At 49.5% G+C, this 20,345-nt stretch overlaps 1 protein-coding gene across 2 annotated transcripts; it reads left to right on the top strand.

Annotated features, from left to right (window-relative positions):
• Nucleotides 1–374: 374 nt before the first annotated feature.
• notch1a (notch receptor 1a) lies at nt 375–20,050 on the top strand. 2 transcript variants are annotated; one of them, XM_088393063.1, is made up of 34 exons: nt 375–555; nt 2,355–2,436; nt 7,300–7,562; nt 7,649–7,987; nt 8,614–8,736; nt 8,796–9,029; nt 9,105–9,260; nt 9,335–9,520; nt 9,588–9,701; nt 10,041–10,154; nt 10,223–10,456; nt 10,529–10,639; nt 11,675–11,867; nt 11,947–12,092; nt 12,162–12,275; nt 12,614–12,733; nt 12,808–12,960; nt 13,169–13,397; nt 13,464–13,665; nt 13,730–13,883; nt 13,946–14,130; nt 14,202–14,334; nt 14,397–14,654; nt 14,723–14,835; nt 14,932–15,503; nt 15,584–16,024; nt 16,100–16,245; nt 16,323–16,536; nt 16,614–16,698; nt 16,763–16,925; nt 17,016–17,314; nt 17,391–17,538; nt 17,620–17,717; nt 17,803–20,050. In XM_088393063.1, exons 1-34 carry the CDS (start codon nt 378–380, stop codon nt 19,006–19,008), a joined length of 7,506 nt encoding a protein of 2,501 aa, XP_088249189.1. In that variant the 5' UTR covers nt 375–377; the 3' UTR covers nt 19,009–20,050. The 2 variants fall into 2 exon arrangements, with proteins under 2 accessions (XP_088249189.1, XP_088249190.1); XM_088393064.1 differs by lacking the exon at nt 375–555 and adding an exon at nt 1,300–1,682.
• Nucleotides 20,051–20,345: the final 295 nt, after the last annotated feature.

Raw genomic sequence — 20,345 nt, 5'->3', positions numbered from 1 at the left:
ATGAACACATACACTGCAGCCATTTTGTTGCTTGCAAGTTTTTGCAGGCCAGAGGTCTGGGAGCATGGAAATCGTGATTAAATAATTGACATTTTGGCTTTAGTTCCCCTTTAAACCTTTGCTGAGAACCATTTTCATAATTATCAATATATTTTTTTAATCTTAATTTGATCTCAGCCTACATGTGTTGACTTGACTTTAATGCTGTTTTTTTTTTTTTCACCGCATGCTTCAGGCAGACTTCTTCACAGCAGTGTCCGGGCATGTTTTACAATTAAAAACAAAAGTGTTTAAAATGCAAACATGCAATAGACAATGGAGCAAAGTGATAATTGGGACACCTGAGGACCTCTGTTCTCTGTTTCGGAGGCGTCTATATGCTCCTGAGACAAAACAAACAGAGGCCTGATGGGGAGGGGGGACTGGGCGAGGCGTCAACATCGGTCTTGATAAAAGCCAAGAGCGCTTTTCCCACTCACTTATCTAGCAACAGGCTGTTTTCATACAAACATTGGCGGATTCCGGCCGAGCGCATCCGTAAACGCCAAGCCAAGTGTGAGAAACTTTTCAAGTCTTGTCTTGAATTTCAAAGTTTGCTGCTTTGGTGGTGGGCATTGTTAGAAAAGTGGATCGATGACATTATTTGCACGCTGCATAACAATAGTAAAAGTCCGCACAGTGTGCCGTTATCAGTTTGCTATTTTCAGACGTTGTTGTAAGCGCTTGTGAATGTCAGACATTGAGGTCAAATGAGATCACTGGCTAGTCATACTTTCTCCCGTGAACTTTCAACTCAGGTTTATAATACAATGATGATGATGAACGTCTAAATTTGGGACTTTGTTTGGGCCACAACACACGAACTGCTCTGTTCGTGACATTACTCGAAACATGCCCGTACACATTTGATATTTCCACCTCCCTCCACGCATTCTATTATTGCAACACATTTTTTGGCGAGTCCTTCTAATCTTTCCCGCCGTTCCCACGTCGCGTCAGGCCTCACCCCAAATTGGCGCCACTCCATTTGGCCGTTATACCGTCAAGGAGCAAAACATGAGTCGCGGTGTTGTAATGAATCATAATCTTTGCCCCCCGAGGCGATGAAACTGTGCAGCAGTTAAATTCAATCAAATAAGGGAAAACTGCGGGAGGATTTTCCTCTTCAACTTGTCACAACACAATATAAATCATAACTCATTAGTATTTATTCATTATTTATTACACATTCCTGGGATTTGAACACATCTGTATAGGCTGTTTTTGAAATATCGGAATAGTTTCAGATTCTCCAGTGAGACAGTGAAGCGTGCCCCCCCCGGCCCCCCGAGCAGCTGCGAAGGAAGGGGAGGGGGGGCAAAGTGGGAGGACCTGAGCGCACCGACTCGCCTCAACACCTCATTAAGAACTCTGCCAGCACAAAGTTAACATCAACGACCTGACTCTGTGCGTTCTCTGCGAGGATTTACTGGGGAAAAAGAAAGGAAAAGTTTTTGGTGTGCGTGCGTGGTATTTTTTGCAATATTTTTTACCCCTCACACCTGGAGTACCCCCGCCATTGTGGATCTATGCTTAACCCTACGCGGGACTCAAGCACAGTTTGTGAAGTAGAAGAGGAGGAATGTATCGTTTCTTTGCGAGACTAACATTTCTCCTTTCGGCCGTTACTTTCGTCTCACAAGGTAAAAACTTTTGTTATCGCGAGTGAGCCTGTGTGTGCATTTTATGACCGGCCGTTTTGCAGTAATCTGCAGACGCTAATTCATTTGAGTTAAATCTATATTTTAAATTCCCTTATGTCCCCTGAACAAACTAACATTTTATGTTTTTAAAAATGAAAAGCACATTGTAGATGTGTAACTACGTGGAAAAAAAAAAGTCTTTCCCAATGTGTTGAATTGAGCCGGTTTTGAATAACACGCAGGATAATGGAAGTTGCGTGTGTGTTAGGGCCTGGGGGACGCTCAAGGGGACTTTGGGGGGGGGGCACCTTTTGTCTGCATGTGTGGGAGAGTGTGTGTTGGGGTGGGGGAGTGCGGGTGTGGAGGAGGTAAACAATGCACGAGGAGAATGTTTTATGGCTCGTGCTGGACTGATTTCTTTTGTTCCCGGTTTGAGTCCAGCAGCTGCCGCGCGCTTCAACCCCCCCCCCTCCCTAAAGTGTGCTCACCCCACCAAGGAAAGCCACGCACCATCAGGATGCACACTCCTCATCTCCCACCTGTGTCCCCCCCCCCCCCCCCCCGCACTGTATTTTTAATTAAATATATCAGGATTATATATGTGCATTAATGTGAGTTGAGTATAACGCATGATTTAAAATACAAATAAAGTTTATTGTGTGCATTCAACAGGTCTTAAATGCTCACTACCCACTGAGTCCTGCCTGAATGGAGGAAGGTGTGAAGCCGCCCCCAATGGGAACGGTGACTGCAAGTAAGTAAATCAAAACATATACATTGTTATTCTGTCTTTCAATCGGAGTACTTTTGGGAGTAGAAGAAAAAAAAAACAGGGCAAGCCTCATATTCCCCCATTCCCAATTCCAGCCTTTTAGCAGCCCCTGCGCCCGGCAACCAGAGGCCCGGCGACCCTCCTCTAGCTCCGGTGGATTTTGTTTAGTGTTACCACCACCATAGGGACCAACCGTTCCCTCAAAAAAAGGAAAGAAAAGGCCTCGACGGGCCTGGAGATGTGCGGAAGGAAGGGCCAGTGGGACAAAAAAAGCCCCCCCCCCCCCCCCCTTCCTCCATCCCCAGCGCCCGTTAATGAATGCAAGACCCCCTCGACTGCAAAGTGCGAGTGCGCGTCCAGCCCTAAATCTTGTTTTTCTGCTCTTTCACTGGGGCGACAGCTGGGGCTCGCCCGCCGCCCGTCGCCCATTGTTGTGCAGCGGGGAATAATGCTGTGTGACTAATCGGAGTGGGCCTTCCCATCATGCCGCAGACACCCCAAACCTCTGGCGCAAACCCCTCCCACCCAGCAGCCTTCCACATCCAAAACCCTTGTGTCCCGCTTACTGAATGGATAAGCCCCCCCCTTCTGACCTCAAGCCTTTGCATCACTCGTGTGTGTGATCTCCATTAGAAGGCCAGATGGCTGTGAAATCTAATTGGTTTAGATGTCAACAGAGTGAGATTGATTGGACTAAAGTGCTGAAATTTGAAGGCAAACAAGTGTGTGTGTGTGGGGGGGGGTAAAATGTTGCCTATTTATTTAATATCTGTTGATTTCATATTGACTGTTGATCCTTTTGATCTTCCATCCGGCTCACCCAATGTTCGGTTGATGGTTGGATCGTAAAGTCCAAATGATCCCTCGGTCCTTGTTGAGGAGTCGCTTCCTCAACTGTGGTTCCAGGGTGGGCCCCCTCATCTTCCCCCCTCGGGGCATGTGGTGGCGGCAGGCGCCTCCTCTCCTCCGTTGGGACAAAAGGGCGAGCATTGAGGATGCGATGCGACGAGCCCGAGGCTATCAATTCACAGTATCTAATCGGCGCACTCTGTCCACACGCGTGCATATGCTCGCATCCACACGGGCTCTCCTTTGCCTCCACAAAGAAGTTCCTGTGTGGCTCGGCCCCCGATTGAAAACAGACAGGATAGATGGTCGACGCGCCGTTCTTCCTCTTCCTCCTATTAATCATCCCGAGTCGAGCAGCCGTCAGTCAAGCAAGCGTCGGGAGAATCCATTCAGCACGGAAGCATATGGTGACACAGTTGTAACGGGTAAAGATCCAAATCCTCTTTGGTGGGTTCCCACAAGGCGTGAGAACCCCGAGTGTAAATTCACTCGTCGGCTTAGCGTGGGCCCTAAACTGGTAATCAGATGTCTTTTTATCTGTTGTTTTGTTTTTATCCCAATGGGTTTACTGGGATTATAGATCTCCGTTTCGAGACAATGCCGCTGCCCCCACCATCGAGGAAATGTAAAATTTCATCCGTCCAATTTTTCATTAGACTTGTGGTTTACAAGATACTGTAAATATTGGCAAACTGAAGTTGCAAAACTGAAAAAAAAACAAGGAGGAATAAACAAACCCAGGAAACACCTGCAACTGCTTGAAATCCAACATTTCCCCAAAATAGACCACCGGCCGGCTGAATCGGACCTCTCCGACCTTGCACCGAGCTGTTTGGTATTCCGTAGCCACGGTAAAATGTCTGGCTGGCAAAAGCTCTTCTGCGGCGGGCTCCCAAGTAGCCCGCAAGCACAAAGCCATGTTCCTCAAGGAATGCCGCACTCCATTTGTCCTCCTATAGGATTACCAGCATGCTCCTCTGGGCTCATCTCCATGTGAGCCTAAGCCCATCAGAAGTGTACAAGTGTGCACCCCCCCATTGCCTGGATGCCCTGATGCCAACAGTCAAAGGGTGGCGTTCCTGTTCTGTTGGTGGCCTGTTGGTGCCTTTTACGTTCTCATCATTTGACCTTTGCCCCCTTCCAAGCACTCCAAAAACGTTTAACTAATTTCTTGCTATTTTGTGGGCTTAGTTTCACTCTTGCTCTGGTGTCGAAACCTCCACAAGACACACTTCAAACCGTTCAACTCTTGCGCTGGTGGCTCAGAGAGGGCCAAAGGGCAAATGGTTCAGCGAATGCGTGCGACGCTCCATCTGTGCTTTAATTACGGAGGAACCCGACAACGGGGCGGTGTTGGATTTCCGCTGAAAAAGACACAAATAGATGGGGAAAAAAAAAAGATGACAGCTGGCAAGGGTGGCATAGCGTGAAGCGAGGATGAAAGATCAACAGAGATTGCAGGTCGAGTGGCAGATGCCAATCAGCTGAGTGGATGTTTGTGGACCCCGTGAGGTGAAGCGACCAGCGTCAGACGCTTGTAAATCGAGACAGGAAATAGCCAATGGTCACTTTTTAAGAAAACATCAACTTCTCCACAGCGTTGGTATTTTCCACCCCACAATCGGTCTGCTTTCGTCAGCGGGGGATAAAGTCACCACGGAGAATGGCAGATGGCAGGCCTGGCCCAGTCACTCGGGAGGGTGTGCGAGGATACATTGAGAGGGGAAAAGGCAAAAGAGGCACCCCCCCCACCCCCAACCAACACAAAAGTGCTTTGGGTCAGAGGTTAGGGGAGCATCTGCTCCGGGCCTGAGGGGGACATTGCATCGTCGGGAGAGACCTGTTGCCGTGTGGGTGGGTGGATCTTATTCAGGACAAAGACCATGCGTCAAAAAGCAGTTGAGACCAAAAACAAACATTGATGATCTCATTTGTTTTTATGACATTTATTTGTTATCCATGGTATCCAGCTACTATGCTAAGTATTTTTTTTTACTATATAAATTTGTCGAGGTATCGGTACTCGCGACTGTAGCTAATACCAGTATTGGCTCCGCCCACAAAAATAGAAAAATGCCATTTATTTTATTTAATCTTCAGAAAATTTGCTAAGTTGGGATATATTGGTCTTTCTTTAAAACAATCTGTCATTGTTTTTTTGGGGCAAATTTTATGTATCATAAGTACTTGTGCTATCGGTACGTGGTATCGGTATCTGCCACTACTCGAGAATCAAGGAATCAAACCGCTTTTCCATACTATGCTGAGGTGGAATTTGAATCGGGGATACTTCAAAGCCTCGGTGAATGCCTTCGCAGCCTTGTGCCGATTGTAACCGTCTGGACTCCCCGTGGTGCACACGGGCCCGTTAAGAGGTCTCACCTCTCTAAAGTCAACAAGAGAAGTTTCGGCAGCACCGTGTGACACCGCGGTGGGGGAGGGATGCTGGAAAAGGGGAAATAGATAGAGAGCAAAAGTTTGGAGAATATATAAAAAAAAAAAAGAGAGAGAGGAGTTAAGACCTAAAGTGTGTTTGGGCTGAGAAAAAGGCAGAAGTTGCAACAGCTGACTTCACATGATGTCCCCCCGGAGGAGATGTTGGCTTGCCGCCCCCTCCAGCGGGACAAGGGGGGTGTCGAGAGAAAGAAGGAGTCTTGTCCAACAGCTGCCCTCATTAACATGCGCACCTGCTCCCTGCGGAGACGCAAACAGATGCCCCCCTCCCCCCCCAAACCGACACACACACAGGCCCAAATTCAAACCATAGCACTTTTTTTTTTTTTTCCGCTGAGCAAACAGCAGCATTGCAACTTACAAGAGACAATGCAAAACAGATTATTATCATTGTTGCGTAACCTGTTTTTATTTTTCTGGCTTGCAACATTTTAGCGGGGGCTGCACGGTGGACCACTGATTGGCATTACTGCCTCACTTCTTGTGCAGAGTATACATGTTCTCCACTAATTGAGAATGATTTCAAAAAATAGATTTAAAAAAATGGTTTTGAACATACAATATTTTAAACATATACACTGTAATTTTTTTCGACCCACCCATAATGAACCCGTGACCCGCTTTTGGGTCCCACTCCGCCAGTTGAGAATCACTGCCCTAGACTTGCATGGTCCACAAAGCATTAAGATTATCTAGACTCCTGTAATAGTTTTTGCATCTATTCAGCATTTCCCCCTCCTAAAATTGGCACATTTTAATAATTTTTTTCATTTTTTAAAATTAATATAGTTCATTAAATAATTTGTTTATTTGTTGTGAGTAATAAATTACAAAAATGCCAATGACTTACTGGTTCATTATAGTAATACTGATTATTTAAGAATGGCAGGAACATTTTAAAATTCATTAAATTGTAATTTTCTTGTAAATTTATTATAAATAACATTTTAAAATGAGCATTATTTCAAATATTTTTAAAAAAACATACAATTTGAAGATGCACATTGACGTAGACATTTTAACTTGGGTTCGGCTTCAGCTCAACCGTGACCCTAAAACGAGGACAAGCAAAAAACGAACAATCACACTCCGCAAGCAATGTGACTGTAGCAGCATCTTCGCTTTTGTGTCTGAATGGCAGCAAGGAATTTTTGGTGGAGGCTTATGTCCTGAATGCACCGCTTCATGGTGGGCTTCCATGGCGCGGCATGGTCCCCTTGATCTCCGCGCTCATTGGGGATGAATGTGGACAACGTGGGGGCTGAAAGGTAGCCAGAATGGGCCAGACTCTCCTATGGGGTCCCTCGCCTCAGCACAAAGTATTTTTAAGGTTCAGAGAGAATCTAATCCGGAAGAACAACACTCCTGCCGGAGCGGGTGGGAAAATATGAGTGCACATTTTCCGACTCGCACTCACATACAATATTACCTTGTGAAGTGTGAGTCGGGAGACATTTTCGGATTGGTTGATTAGTTAGCAAAACTACTCAAAAACTTTATTTTAATCACACATTTCCCTCCAATCCGTTTTCTTCTCATCAGGTGTCCCAGTGACTACGTAGGCAACCGATGTCAATTTCCCAACCCGTGCAGCCCGTCGCCGTGCCGCAACGGCGGCGAGTGCCGCGCCGTCTCCCACGGCAACACTTTCGACTTCCGCTGCGTGTGCCGACTGGGTTTCACCGACCGCCTGTGCCTCACGCCGACCAACCATGCCTGCATGAGCTCGCCCTGTCGCAACGGGGGAACCTGCGACCTCATCTCGCTCACGGCCTTCCGCTGCCGCTGCTCGCCTGGATGGTCTGGTAGGACGATCAAATATTTTTTATATTTTTATTTTTGCGAGGGATTATTACTAGAAATGTAACGATGTGTCAAAATGTCTTTGCAGGCAAAACATGTCAACACCCCAACCCGTGCGCTTCCAACCCGTGCGCAAATGGCGGCCAGTGCTCGGCCTTCGATTCCAACTTCATCTGCACCTGCCCGCCGGCCTTCCACGGTCAAACCTGCAAGCAAGACGTCAACGAGTGCGCCCAGAGCCCGACGCCTTGCCTGAACGGCGGCGTCTGCGTCAACGAGGTGGGCTCGTACCACTGCCGCTGCCCTCAGGACTACAGCGGGCCGCACTGTGAGAACCGCTACGTGCCGTGCAGCCCGTCGCCGTGCCAGAACGGGGGCACCTGCGTCCAGAAGGGGGACAGCGTCTACGAGTGTAGCTGTCTGCCGGGTAAGAGATTGGAATAAGACTGCTTTTCTACCTAAAGCTCGGAGTCAAATCTGAGCAAGATGAATGACGGCAGGAAACGGTGGTGCAGACGTTTCCTTTTGATAACCCGACACAGCCAAAGTTGTGTTAAAGCCTTTTAAATTTAATGCAGCTGTTTTTTCCCTAAACTAACCGTATACTTTTTAAAATAGGTTGATCAGTTGTTACTAAAATAAAACATTTGACATATGTGTTAACTGTGTTTCAATTGCACAATAACTTTTATAGATGGACTTAGTTAACCTTCTCTAAACTTCCCAAATCAGCCAAGGAGTCATTTCACAATCTTCAAAAAGTCCCAAATAACACTAGAAAATATTTTAGTTTTGATTCACAATCTTGGATGTCAAAAGACATCACCATTATTCCAGCTGCATGATTTCAAACCAAGCACTTGTGTGTGTGTGTTAAAGTTGAAGCCACGCTGTGTAACTCTTGCGGGTGTCCGCGCTGGAATGTGGCGAGATAGCAAAGCCCGGCGAACGCAGGCTGAGCCGTTGCTCGCTGGTTAATCATACTGTAAAACTTGGCACAGTTGTGACCGGATTCATTTCGTGTTCCTAATTGCATCCTCGTTGTGTTATCAGGATTCACGGGTCAAAACTGTGAGCACAACATTGACGACTGCCCGGGCCACAGCTGCCAAAATGGCGGCGTATGTGTCGATGGAGTCAACACCTACAATTGTCAATGCCCGCCTCATTACACAGGTAAATTAGAAATAAAAATTCCTCTCACGTGCCACGTCTGACTCAATTCATCTCCCCAGGCCAATACTGCACCGAGAACGTGGACGAGTGCGAGCTGATGCCCAACGCGTGTCAGAACGGCGGCACCTGCCACGACACTCACGGGAGCTACCACTGCGTTTGCGTCAACGGCTGGACGGGAGACGACTGCAGCGAGAACATCGACGACTGCGCCAGCGCCGCCTGTTACCACGGCGCCACCTGTCATGACCGTGTGGCCTCCTTCTTCTGCGAATGTCCGCATGGACGTACAGGTATGAGCAAAGTGGCAAAATAATAATGAAAAGAAAAAAAAAATCCATCAATGATGTTCTTTCTTGGGCTGGTAGGTTTGCTGTGCCACCTGGACGACGCTTGCATCAGCAATCCGTGTCAGAAAGGCTCCAACTGTGACACCAACCCAGTCAACGGAAAAGCCATCTGCACTTGCCCGCCGGGTTACACCGGCTCGGCCTGCAACTCGGACATCGACGAGTGCTCCCTCGGTACCCCCGCTTTCTCCTCCCTCCGATTTCACTTCTCAAGCAAACCCGTGATACATTTTGCACCTTTTTATCAGGCGCCAACCCTTGCGAGCACGGCGGCCGCTGTCTCAACACCAAAGGCTCGTTCCAGTGCAAGTGTCTTCAAGGGTACGAGGGCCCGCGATGCGAGATGGATGTCAACGAGTGCATGTCCAATCCGTGCCACAACGACGCCACTTGCCTGGATCAGATCGGAGGATTCCATTGCATCTGCATGCCAGGTATGAGCACCATGGAATAAAAAAAAAGAAGTCACAAATGAAGTAACGGTGGTTTGATCCCGTTCAGGTTACGAGGGGGTCTTCTGCCATGTCAACACGGACGAGTGCGCCAGCCAGCCTTGTCTCAATAACGGCAAATGCGTGGACAAGATCAACTCCTTCCACTGCGAGTGTCCTCAAGGTGAGAAAATACCAGGGGACATTCCTTCCATTCTCTCTGTTCAGACATTACAGACAACAAGAGTGGATCATTCACCTTTCTGTTAATGATTATGCTCAACCTCTCGACTAAAACATCTTTGGCAGTCACGGACGTTTGTGCTCTAGCTTAGCGCCAAAACCGGAGGCAGGGATTGGTTTACGGCTCGCCAGTCTGAGCCCATTGTGTTGTTTGAAAGAAACTTTCAGGCCCGCGGGAGAGGGAAGGGAGGGCCTTTGAGTGGTGTTGCTGTGGAGTGCTTCATTAGGGAGGGAGAATACGTTTGATCACCAAGTATTCTTTGTTGAATTCCACCCGCAGGATTTTCAGGAAATCTGTGCCAGGTTGATATCGACGAGTGCGCCAGCACCCCTTGTAAAAACGGAGCCAAGTGTACCGACGGTCCCAATAAGTACACCTGCGAATGTGCTGAAGGTACGCCGTCTCTTTTCTGCTTTTGTATATATTTTTGGGGAAAACACACCATTCATCTTTGCGTCCAGGTTACACAGGGCAGCATTGCGAGACGGACATCAACGAGTGCTACTCGGACCCGTGCCACTACGGCACCTGCAAGGACGGCCTGGCCTCGTTTACGTGCTACTGCCGTCCCGGCTACACGGGCCGCCTGTGCGAGACCAACATCAACGAGTGTCTCAGCCAGCCCTGCAGGAACGGCGGCACTTGCCAGGATCGGGAGAACACCTATATCTGTTCCTGCCCCAAAGGCACCGCGGGTGAGCCCCTCGCCAGGTGGAGAAGGTTGATTCCACAAATGGCGCTTGGTTAATTTGTTCCCTCCGGTCCAGGTTTCAACTGTGAGATCAACCTGGACGACTGCAAGAGTCACCCCTGCGATTACGGGCGGTGCATCGACAAGCTCAATGGCTACGAGTGTGCGTGTGAGCCGGGTTACACAGGTGAGTGAGTTACAGGTGCAAGTGGGGTGGTCCCCCGAGCATAAGGAGGGGCGGACGGGACAGGTGGTTAGCGGACCCGCTCTGGCGGAACAATGGTGTCGGATTGCCTGTGTGTGATGGGCTTTGAAAGAAGCACTCTCCCCAACCCAATCCACGAAAAAAAAAAACACGTTTGAATAGAGTTGGTAAGACGAGCCTTTAAAAGGAAAAAGGAGTTTAATAAAATTTGTGTGATTGCAAGTCCTCGTCCTGGCCCGACAGAACCGGTTCTGACTGGTAGAGTCTGTGTGATTATGCTAAAAGAGGGCAAGCCCGGACCAAGTGCGTGTGTGTGCAGGCTGCTGTGTGCCCCCCCCCCCCACCCGCCTTCGTCCGATCTGTCTTTTTGTGCCGGCGTGGGGAGTGCGGAGGGCACGGCGGGACGCAAGGGGACAGAGGACTATTGTAACTGATGATGAGGCGGTTGGGCCCCTCCCCTCCTGATTGATGAAGAGTGAGGGAGGAGGGAGTCGGATGGGGGGATCGGGAGGAGGAGGAGGAGGGGGGGGTTAATTGTTACTTGGCCGTGTGTGAAATGGGTCTGGCCTTCTGTTCCTGTAAACAAGTCTTGTGAGGTTAGGTGTCCCTGGATTGGGGGGTGGTGTGTGTGTGTATGAATAGGGAGAGTAGTCCCCCCCCCCACCTCCTTCCTGGCAGCACCTCCCCCTCCCAGGGCCCAAATGCTCCTTCTGCCTATTCAACAGGCTGCCATTCAATCGATGGCGGCAAGGCAGACCCCCCCCCATCCTCACCCCCTCCCCCTGGGGCCACCAGGCTCGCTGCTCCTGCTCTTTTCAATTGAACGCTCAGGGAGTTTTTAGTGTTCACTCTCTATTGTCCAAAAAGCCGCACTGTTCACCTCAATGGAGAATGGGGGGGGGCTCAAAGAATACCACAGCGCAGAGCAAAGTGTCCAGCTGTGCTTTGTTAATGTGCAGAAATTCATGTACAGGCATGTCAAAAAAAATGTCTGAAAATATCATCGCATCCTTTCAGGAACAATGTGCAACATCAACATCGACGACTGCGCCATCAATCCGTGCCACAACGGCGGCACGTGCGTGGACGGCATCAACGGCTTCACCTGCCTCTGCCCCGAGGGCTACAACGACGCCACCTGCTTGTCTCAGGTGGACGAATGCGGCAGCAACCCCTGCATCCACGGCCGATGCCACGACCTCATCAACAGGTGAGCGGAAAAAGCATCATCGTATGATTTAATCGCCGAACCCGTGACCGTGACACTTTTTTTTTTTCCCTCAACAAAGCTATAAATGCACCTGCGATTCCGGCTGGAGCGGCCCCAATTGCGACATCAACAACAACGAGTGCGAATCTAACCCGTGCATGAACGGAGGCACCTGTAAAGACATGACCAGCGGCTACCACTGCACGTGCAGAGCGGGCTTCACAGGTCAGCCACCACCATTCTCACCCGTGCTGCTTTCTTTTCCGCCATCTAACCAAATCTAATCCCGCACAGGACCCAATTGTCAAACTAACATCAACGAGTGTGCATCCAACCCCTGCCTCAACCAGGGCACCTGCATGGATGACGTGGCAGGATACAAGTGCAACTGTCAGCTGCCCTACACCGGTACGACACGCTTGCTATCAGGGATGCCTGTTGTTATCTTCACCATGTGGAAAGTTCTGCCTGTCTGTGTTGGAGGGATAACATAGAATGTGTTTTCCTTGGAGGGAGGGGGGGGGTGATGTAGTGTGCCACAAATGGGAGATCTCCAACTTGCTCCACAACCCCCCTATTCCCATTTCCGCCACGTCCTGTTTCCTGTCTGTGATCGCACAATAACAGGAAACAGGAAAGCCCTTCCTATTTGGTTAAGTCGTCATGGAAATGGATAAGGAAAGAGGGATGGAAAAGCGAGGCCCGTGCACTTAGTGCCGCTTCAATCTTTATGTTTTTGTTCCCAGGTGAAAACTGCGAGACTTTGCTGGCTCCCTGTAACTCGAGACCGTGCAAAAATGGCGGACTATGTAAAGAGTCTGAAGACTACCAGAGCTTCTCATGCAGCTGTCCCGGCGGGTGGCAAGGTGTCTATTTCTGTCTTTATCCGGACGTGCATCTTCCGGCTCACGCAATTAACGACACCTTCCTTTAAATCAAGGTCAAACTTGCGAGATTGATATCAACGAATGCGTGAAAAGCCCGTGCCGCAATGGAGCGCTTTGTCACAACGCGATGGGAAGCTACCAGTGCAAGTGCTTGCCCGGCTACACGGGTCAGAAGTGCGAGACTGATGTCGACGATTGCAAGCCAAGTAAGGACTGTTTATAGTATATTTATTTTTATTATTTTATTACTTTTTATTTTATTTTTTTTACAATCAATTGATCATATAGTATATTTATTTAGATTTTTATTTTATTGTATTTTTTAATAATTGTTTTTATTTTTTAGTATATTTTTTTAATCCCCCAATTTTGGCATACCACCCAACATCGGCTCGAATTGAACTCTGGTTTCAGATCCGTGCAGCAACGGCGGTTTTTGCCGCGACGGCATCAACACGTTCACGTGCACGTGCCCGCCCGGCTTCCGCGGCAGCAGATGCGAGCAGGACATCAACGAGTGCGAAAGCAACCCGTGCCGCAACGGCGCCAACTGCACCGACTGCGTCAACAGCTACACGTGCACCTGCCCGCCCGGCTTCAGCGGCATCAACTGTGAGATCAACACCAACGATTGCACCGACAGGTAGCTCCGCCCCTCGTCGCCAAATTTCTATTTCAGATCTGTTTCAACTCTATTGTCTTTCCTCAGCTCTTGCTTCAACGGCGGGACGTGCGCAGATGGCATTAACGCCTTCACCTGCCTGTGCCTGCCCGGATTTACCGGCAGCTATTGTCAATATGACATCAACGAGTGTGACTCAAGGCCGTGTCTCAACGGTGGCACCTGCCTGGATAGTTTTGGAACGTACAAGTGCACCTGCCCGCCGGGTTACACAGGGATCAACTGCCAGGTAGGTTTCAATATCAATTGTTGTGTAGTTTGACGTTAACGTGTTGTCTTTTTTTTTTTTGTAGAATCTCATACGCTGGTGCGATTCGTCCCCCTGCAAAAACGGGGGCCAGTGCTGGCAAAAGGGGGCTTCCTACACCTGCCAGTGTCAATCTGGCTGGACCGGCCTCTACTGTGACATCCCCAGCGTGTCCTGTGAAGTCGCAGCCAAACAGCAAGGTAGTTATTGCCTTGAGGTCAGGAAAAGTACAAATTTGTTAACCGCCATTGTGTCCTTTCAGGTGTGGAAGTGGCTCACCTGTGCCGAAATTCCGGTCAGTGCTTGGACGCCGGAAGCACGCATTACTGCCGCTGCCAGGCAGGCTACACGGGCAGCTACTGCCAGGAACAAGTGGACGAGTGCTCCCCTAACCCGTGCCACAACGGAGCGGCGTGCACTGATTACCTTGGAGGCTACAGTTGCGAAGTACGAGATTGATTTTAAATTCATGTATAAAGTTCAACCACACAAAAGCTCACGTTGGTCTCTTTCACCAGTGTCTCCCCGGTTACCATGGCGTCAACTGCTCCAAGGAGATCAATGAATGCCAGTCTCAGCCTTGTCAGAATGGAGGCACTTGCATCGATCTCATCAACACATACAAGTGTTCCTGTCCCAGAGGAACCCAAGGTACATGATTGCACTCCAAATTTGCAAATCCAGACTCACCACAATTCTTCCACCTCCCTCAGGTGTCCACTGCGAGATTAATCTGGATGACTGCAACCCGTTCAGCGACCCGCTGACCCACGAGCCCAAATGCTTCAACAACGGCAAATGCGTGGATCGCATCGGGGGCTACCAGTGCGTGTGCCCGGCGGGCTACGTGGGCGAGCGCTGCGAAGGCGACGTCAACGAGTGCTTGTCGGACCCTTGCGACCCCCGAGGCTCGTACAACTGCATCCAGCTCACCAACAGTTATCGTTGCGAATGCCGCACCGGATATACAGGTAAGGATTTTGTGGAGACGTACGCGTCATCAATCGGTAACGTGATCAATGTCTTTTATTTTTACCAGGCCAGCGTTGCGACAAAGTTTTTGACGGCTGCAAAGGAAGACCTTGCAGGAACGGAGGCACGTGTGCAGTCGCCAGTAACACTCCTCATGGCTTCATCTGCAAGTGCCCACCCGTGAGTGAAGCTCCATCCTACTCTCAGTATTGATCATTTCAGTTCTCATCTTATTAATATTTGGATTATGACCATTGTGTACCTCCATCCTATTAGGGCTTCACTGGCTCCTCCTGCGAGTACGATTCTCGCTCCTGTGGGAATCTCAACTGCAAGAACGGAGGCACGTGCGTATCGGGCCACCTGGGCCCGCGCTGCCTGTGCCCTCCGGCCTTCACCGGACCCGAGTGCCTGACCCCGACCGACAGCCTCTGCATCTCCAACCCGTGCTACAACGGCGGCACTTGCCAAATCACGCCCGACGCGCCGTACTTCCAATGCAGCTGTCCCAGCAATTTCAACGGCCTGCTGTGCCACATCCTGGACTACTCCTTCGTGGGTGGCTTCGGTCGGGACATTACCCCTCCTCCGGAAGTGGAGGTGAGCTGCGAGAACCCCCAGTGCGACGAGTGGGCCGGCAACCACATCTGCGACTCGCTGTGCAACAACCACGCGTGCGGCTGGGACGGAGGAGACTGCTCCCTGAATTTCGACGACCCCTGGCAAAACTGCTCGGCGGCTCTGCAGTGCTGGCGCTATTTCAACGACGGCAAGTGCGATGGCCAGTGTAACAGCCCCGGATGCCTTTACGATGGCTTTGACTGCCAGGGCCAGGAAGGGCAATGCAAGTAAGTCTGAAAATGGTGAAATAGAAATTCCACAAATTGTCAAAAATGATCAAGTTGATGAATACTTTTTGATCCCACAGCCCACTTTACGACCAGTACTGCAAAGACCACTACGCCGACGGACACTGCGATCAAGGCTGCAATAACGCCGAGTGTGAATGGGATGGCCTGGATTGCGCCAACAACATGCCAGAAAAGCTAGCGGACGGCCATTTGGTTCTGGTGGTCCACATCCCGCCGGAGCAGCTTAAAAATCGCTCTTCGGCCTTCCTCAGAGACCTCAGCGGGGTTCTTCACACCAACGTGGTGTTCCGCCGTGACGCCAAAGGGGAGCCCATGATCTTCCCTTATTACGGCAACGAGCAGGACCTGGTGAAGCACAACGTGCTGAAGCGCTCGACCGACGGCTGGCCCGAGTGGGCGGCCATGCCGGCCAATGTTTTGGGTCAAATGAAAGACACCGTGTCTGCCATGGTCAGCCCACGCAAACGCAGAGAGCTGGATTCTCTGCAAGTCAAAGGGTACGTACCACGTCATTTTCAAACCCTAATTCCCACCAGAGTATCCATTGACAATTTTCTGATTTCAACATGTAGGTCGATAGTCTACCTGGAGATTGACAACCGCCAGTGTTACCAGCAATCCAGCGAATGCTTCCAAAGTGCCACGGATGTTGCAGCGTTCCTCGGAGCGCTGGCCTCCAGCGGGAATCTCCACGTTCCCTACATTGAAGCTGTCACCAGTACGGATCTTCATCTTTCCTGCGCATATTGACATCACTTGTAATACTTGAGTGACCGTGACTCTTTTTTTTTCCAGGTGTGAGACCGACTCCTTCAAGTTCAGAGCTCTATCCCATGTACGTGGTCTTCCTGGGATTAGCAGCGTTGGGTTTCGTCAGCCTCGGCGTTTTGGTATCACGCAAGCGACGACGAGAACACGGCCAGCTTTGGTTCCCGGAAGGATTCAGAGCGTCAGAGCCCAGCAAAAAGAAACGCAGAGAACCGGTTGGGGAAGATTCTGTCGGACTGAGGTGAGAATGCATCCTGGGATATGAAGGCGGTGGCGGATCCGAGTCATCTAATTTGATCTCCTCTTTCGTTTCAACAGGCCTATGAAAATATGTGACATCAACCTCATGGACGACAATCAAAACGAATGGGGCGACGAGGATCCCGACTGCAGGCGTTTCAAGGTGAGCCAAAAATTCGAATCATCAATAAAACAGCACTTTTTGATCATCGGTTTAATGTTTGCAGTTTGAGGAGCAGTCCATGCTGGATCTGAGGGACCGAACTGACCAGAGGAAATGGACCCAGCAGCATTTGGATGCGGCCGACCTGCGTATCGCGTCCGTCGCCCCAACGCCTCCCCAAGGGGAGATAGAGAATGACTGCATGGACGTCAACGTCAGAGGACCAGGTTCTTTCTGCTTTTCCACACCTTTCATCTAAGCTAGAAGATGAGCCTTCAACCATATTCATCCCTTCATCTCCTACTTGTCTTTTCCAGACGGCTTCACCCCACTGATGATCGCCTCGTGCAGCGGCGGAGGACTGGAGACCGCTAACAGCGAAGAGGAAGAGGATCCTTCCGCAGAGATCATTACAGACTTCATTTACCAAGGCGCAAACCTCCACAACCAGACGGACCGCACGGGCGAGACGGCCCTCCATTTGGCCGCCCGCTACGCCCGCTCCGACGCCGCCAAGCGCCTGTTGGAGTCCAGCGCCGACGCCAACGTCCAGGACAACATGGGACGCACTCCTCTTCATGCTGCTGTAGCTGCTGACGCACAGGGCGTGTTCCAGGTAAATCCCTGGTGCCTAGATATGATATTGGAATTGTCTGTCTGTCCTAAAAGTTAACCAAATATTTTTTTTGCAGATTTTAATCCGAAACCGTGCGACGGATCTTGATGCACACATGCATGACGGGACAACGCCGCTGATCCTGGCTGCCAGGTTGGCAGTTGAGGGCATGGTGGAAGAGCTCATCAACTGCCACGCCGACGCCAACGGCACCGACGATTCTGGTAGATAACGCTTTCTGCACTTCCATACTTCATAAAGTATTATGGTGACTCACCCTCCTCCCCTTTTTTTTTTTTTTGCAGGTAAATCTGCGCTTCACTGGGCCGCGGCTGTAAACAATGTGCAGGCTGCAGTCATGCTGCTGAAAAATGGTGCCAACAAAGACATGCAAGACAACAAGGTTTGTGGAATGAAATGATTTGACAAGTGCAGGAGTTCACATATTGGCAAAATATGATATGATGGTTATGTTTTATTTTTTGTAGGAAGAGACGCCACTCTTCCTTGCTGCACGTGAGGGAAGCTACGAGACAGCCAAGATTCTTCTGGAGCACTTTGCTAACCGCGAGATCACCGACCATCTGGACCAGCTGCCGAGGGATATCGCCCAGGAGCGCATGCACCACGACATCGTGCGCCTGCTGGACGAGTACAACGTGGTCCGCAGCCCGGGCCTTCACGCCGCCCCTCTTAGCACCTCCTCCAGTCTTTCGCCGCCGCTCTGCTCGCCCAACGACTACCTTAGCAACCTGAAACCCAACTTGTCGGTCAAGAAGGTGCGCAAAGGAGGTAAAGACGGCGGCAAAGACAACAGGGTGAAGAAGAAGAAGTCGCTGGATGGAAAGGGCAATTTGCTGGACACGTCGGCCGTGCTGTCCCCGGTGGACTCCCTGGAGTCCCCCCACGGCTACCTGTCGGACGCCGCCTCTCCTCCCATGACGTCACCATTCCAGCAGTCACCCCCGATATCCCTCAATCACCTTCAAGGGAAGGGCGACTCGCACATGGGTCAGATGAGTATGCCTTTTGATCCCAACCCACCTCGACTTTCCCACATGCCGGTGTCCAGCCCTAATAGTCAGGGGAGCACGTCTATAGGGGGCGGCAGGGTCGGCCAGTGCGACTGGATGTCCAGGATGCACCCGGGCAGTTTCCACCAGGCCTCACCCATGTCCCACAACATGATGGGAGGCCTCAGCGGCGTCAGCACGGCCACTTTGTCACAGATCATGGGCTACCAGAACCTACAGACCACCCACCTGGGCTCGGCCGCTCACATGATGCAGCAGGCCCACTCGCGCCAGCTGCAACACCAGAACTCCAACTCGGCCACGGCCGGGCAGTCCATGACGCAGAGCTTCCCCGCCATGGAGCTGAACGGCGGCAGCGAGATGCAGCAAAACAACGGGCGCTCCATGGCCATCCACAGCGTGATGCCGCAGGAGACGCAAATCCTCGGGGCCCAGTTCCTCACCCCTCCTTCCCAGCACAGCTATTCGGGGCCCATGGACAACACACCCAACCACCAGCTGCAGGTGCCCGACCACCCGTTTCTGACGCCCTCGCCCGGCTCGCCCGACCAGTGGTCCAGTTCGTCCCCACATTCCATGTCTGACTGGTCGGAGGGCATCTCAAGTCCCCCGACCAGCATCCACTCGCAGATGAATCTGATCCCAGAGCAGTTCAAGTAGGCTCTTATGCAATGTCCAAGCAGGAGACCCGACATTGAAGATCCCAACATGGTCCTTAGTTTTATACTACTAACAATTGTTTTTGTACCTTTTTATTTATTGATGTGCTTGTTTGACCTGAGAATATAAAGAAGATGCTTTTATATTTATGTTTTTCTAATTTTATTTTTTGTTCTGTATGGATGGGAAGAATAGACACATTTAAAAAAGGAGTGTCAGAAAAAGAGACTCCCTGTTGTGTACACTGGCTATTTATTTCTCTTTGGTTGCTACATTCACTGGATTGTTTTCTTTTGCTTATTCCCTTTTACGAGGTGTAATTGGGATTATGTTGCATTATGTATATAGGACTTTGTTTTCTTTAAATATTTTCAGTATTAACTTTTTTTTCAAGTGACACACATGCCACATTGCATTTTGCCAAGTCTTATCACTGAGTATCTGTTAGATGATCAAATATATTTCAAGGGACGCCTGCCAGAATGGTCTTACTGCCTGCTTACTGAGATCCTGTTAGTTACTTTTGAAGATTGAGAGATGCGATCCAAAAAAGGAGAAGTGCATCCAAATCAATCTGAGCCGTTGATTGACCGTTGAGTGAGAATGTGGTATTTTTGCGACTAGAAAGAAGACATTATTACATATTTAATCGCAAACCAATGTTTATGGTTACCATGTTTAACCTGTCAAGTGTTAACTTGCGGCCACTGTTTCTTAAAAATGTTACAGTTCAAGTTAGTGCCAGTGTGGCATTTAGTTTTTCCCCAAAAAAAGCAAATGTGCATTTGTGGGATTTTTTGCATAATGTATGCAAGGTGGAAAAGAAATGTGTGTAAGAAATACAGTTAGGGACCTTAACGACAGCTTCCCTGCACTTTGTTGAGATGTGTAGGGTAGGCTGTTGAAACGTCATGTTTTATAAACTAACTCAGAGGTTAAATCTTTTTGTTAAATGAAGGTGTAATTTAAAAAAGGTATCAACCTTGATGCAAAGTTGTAGTTTGCAAATTACTTCCTGATAAATAAAATGTGTAAAAACGAACTTGATTCAATAAAAGCTGTTGCTTAAAATAAAGAAAAATTGATTCTTGTGTTTTTTTTATCATGAAAGCTGTATTGATGTTGCACAGAGCGAGAGAGAGAGAGAAATGGCGACCGGAAGTTAGCACGCTACCGGTTCAATATGTCGGACCGTCAAAAAAAAAAAAAACATGTCGGACGACAATACAATAAATTGTTGTTTCACATCTCAAAATATCAATAGTGTACATAAAATACACTTGTAGGGTATACATATGATAAAACTGAATGAAAAATAAAAATTTGAATTTTTAAAT

This window comes from Syngnathus floridae, chromosome 12 (genome assembly GCF_059516105.1).
Source record: "Syngnathus floridae isolate MCC-2025c chromosome 12, RoL_Sflo_1.0, whole genome shotgun sequence".
Classification (NCBI taxonomy): domain Eukaryota; kingdom Metazoa; phylum Chordata; class Actinopteri; order Syngnathiformes; family Syngnathidae; genus Syngnathus; species Syngnathus floridae.
The sequence above is the reverse complement of the archived record's forward strand: the minus strand, read 5'-3'. Positions and strand labels throughout refer to the sequence as shown.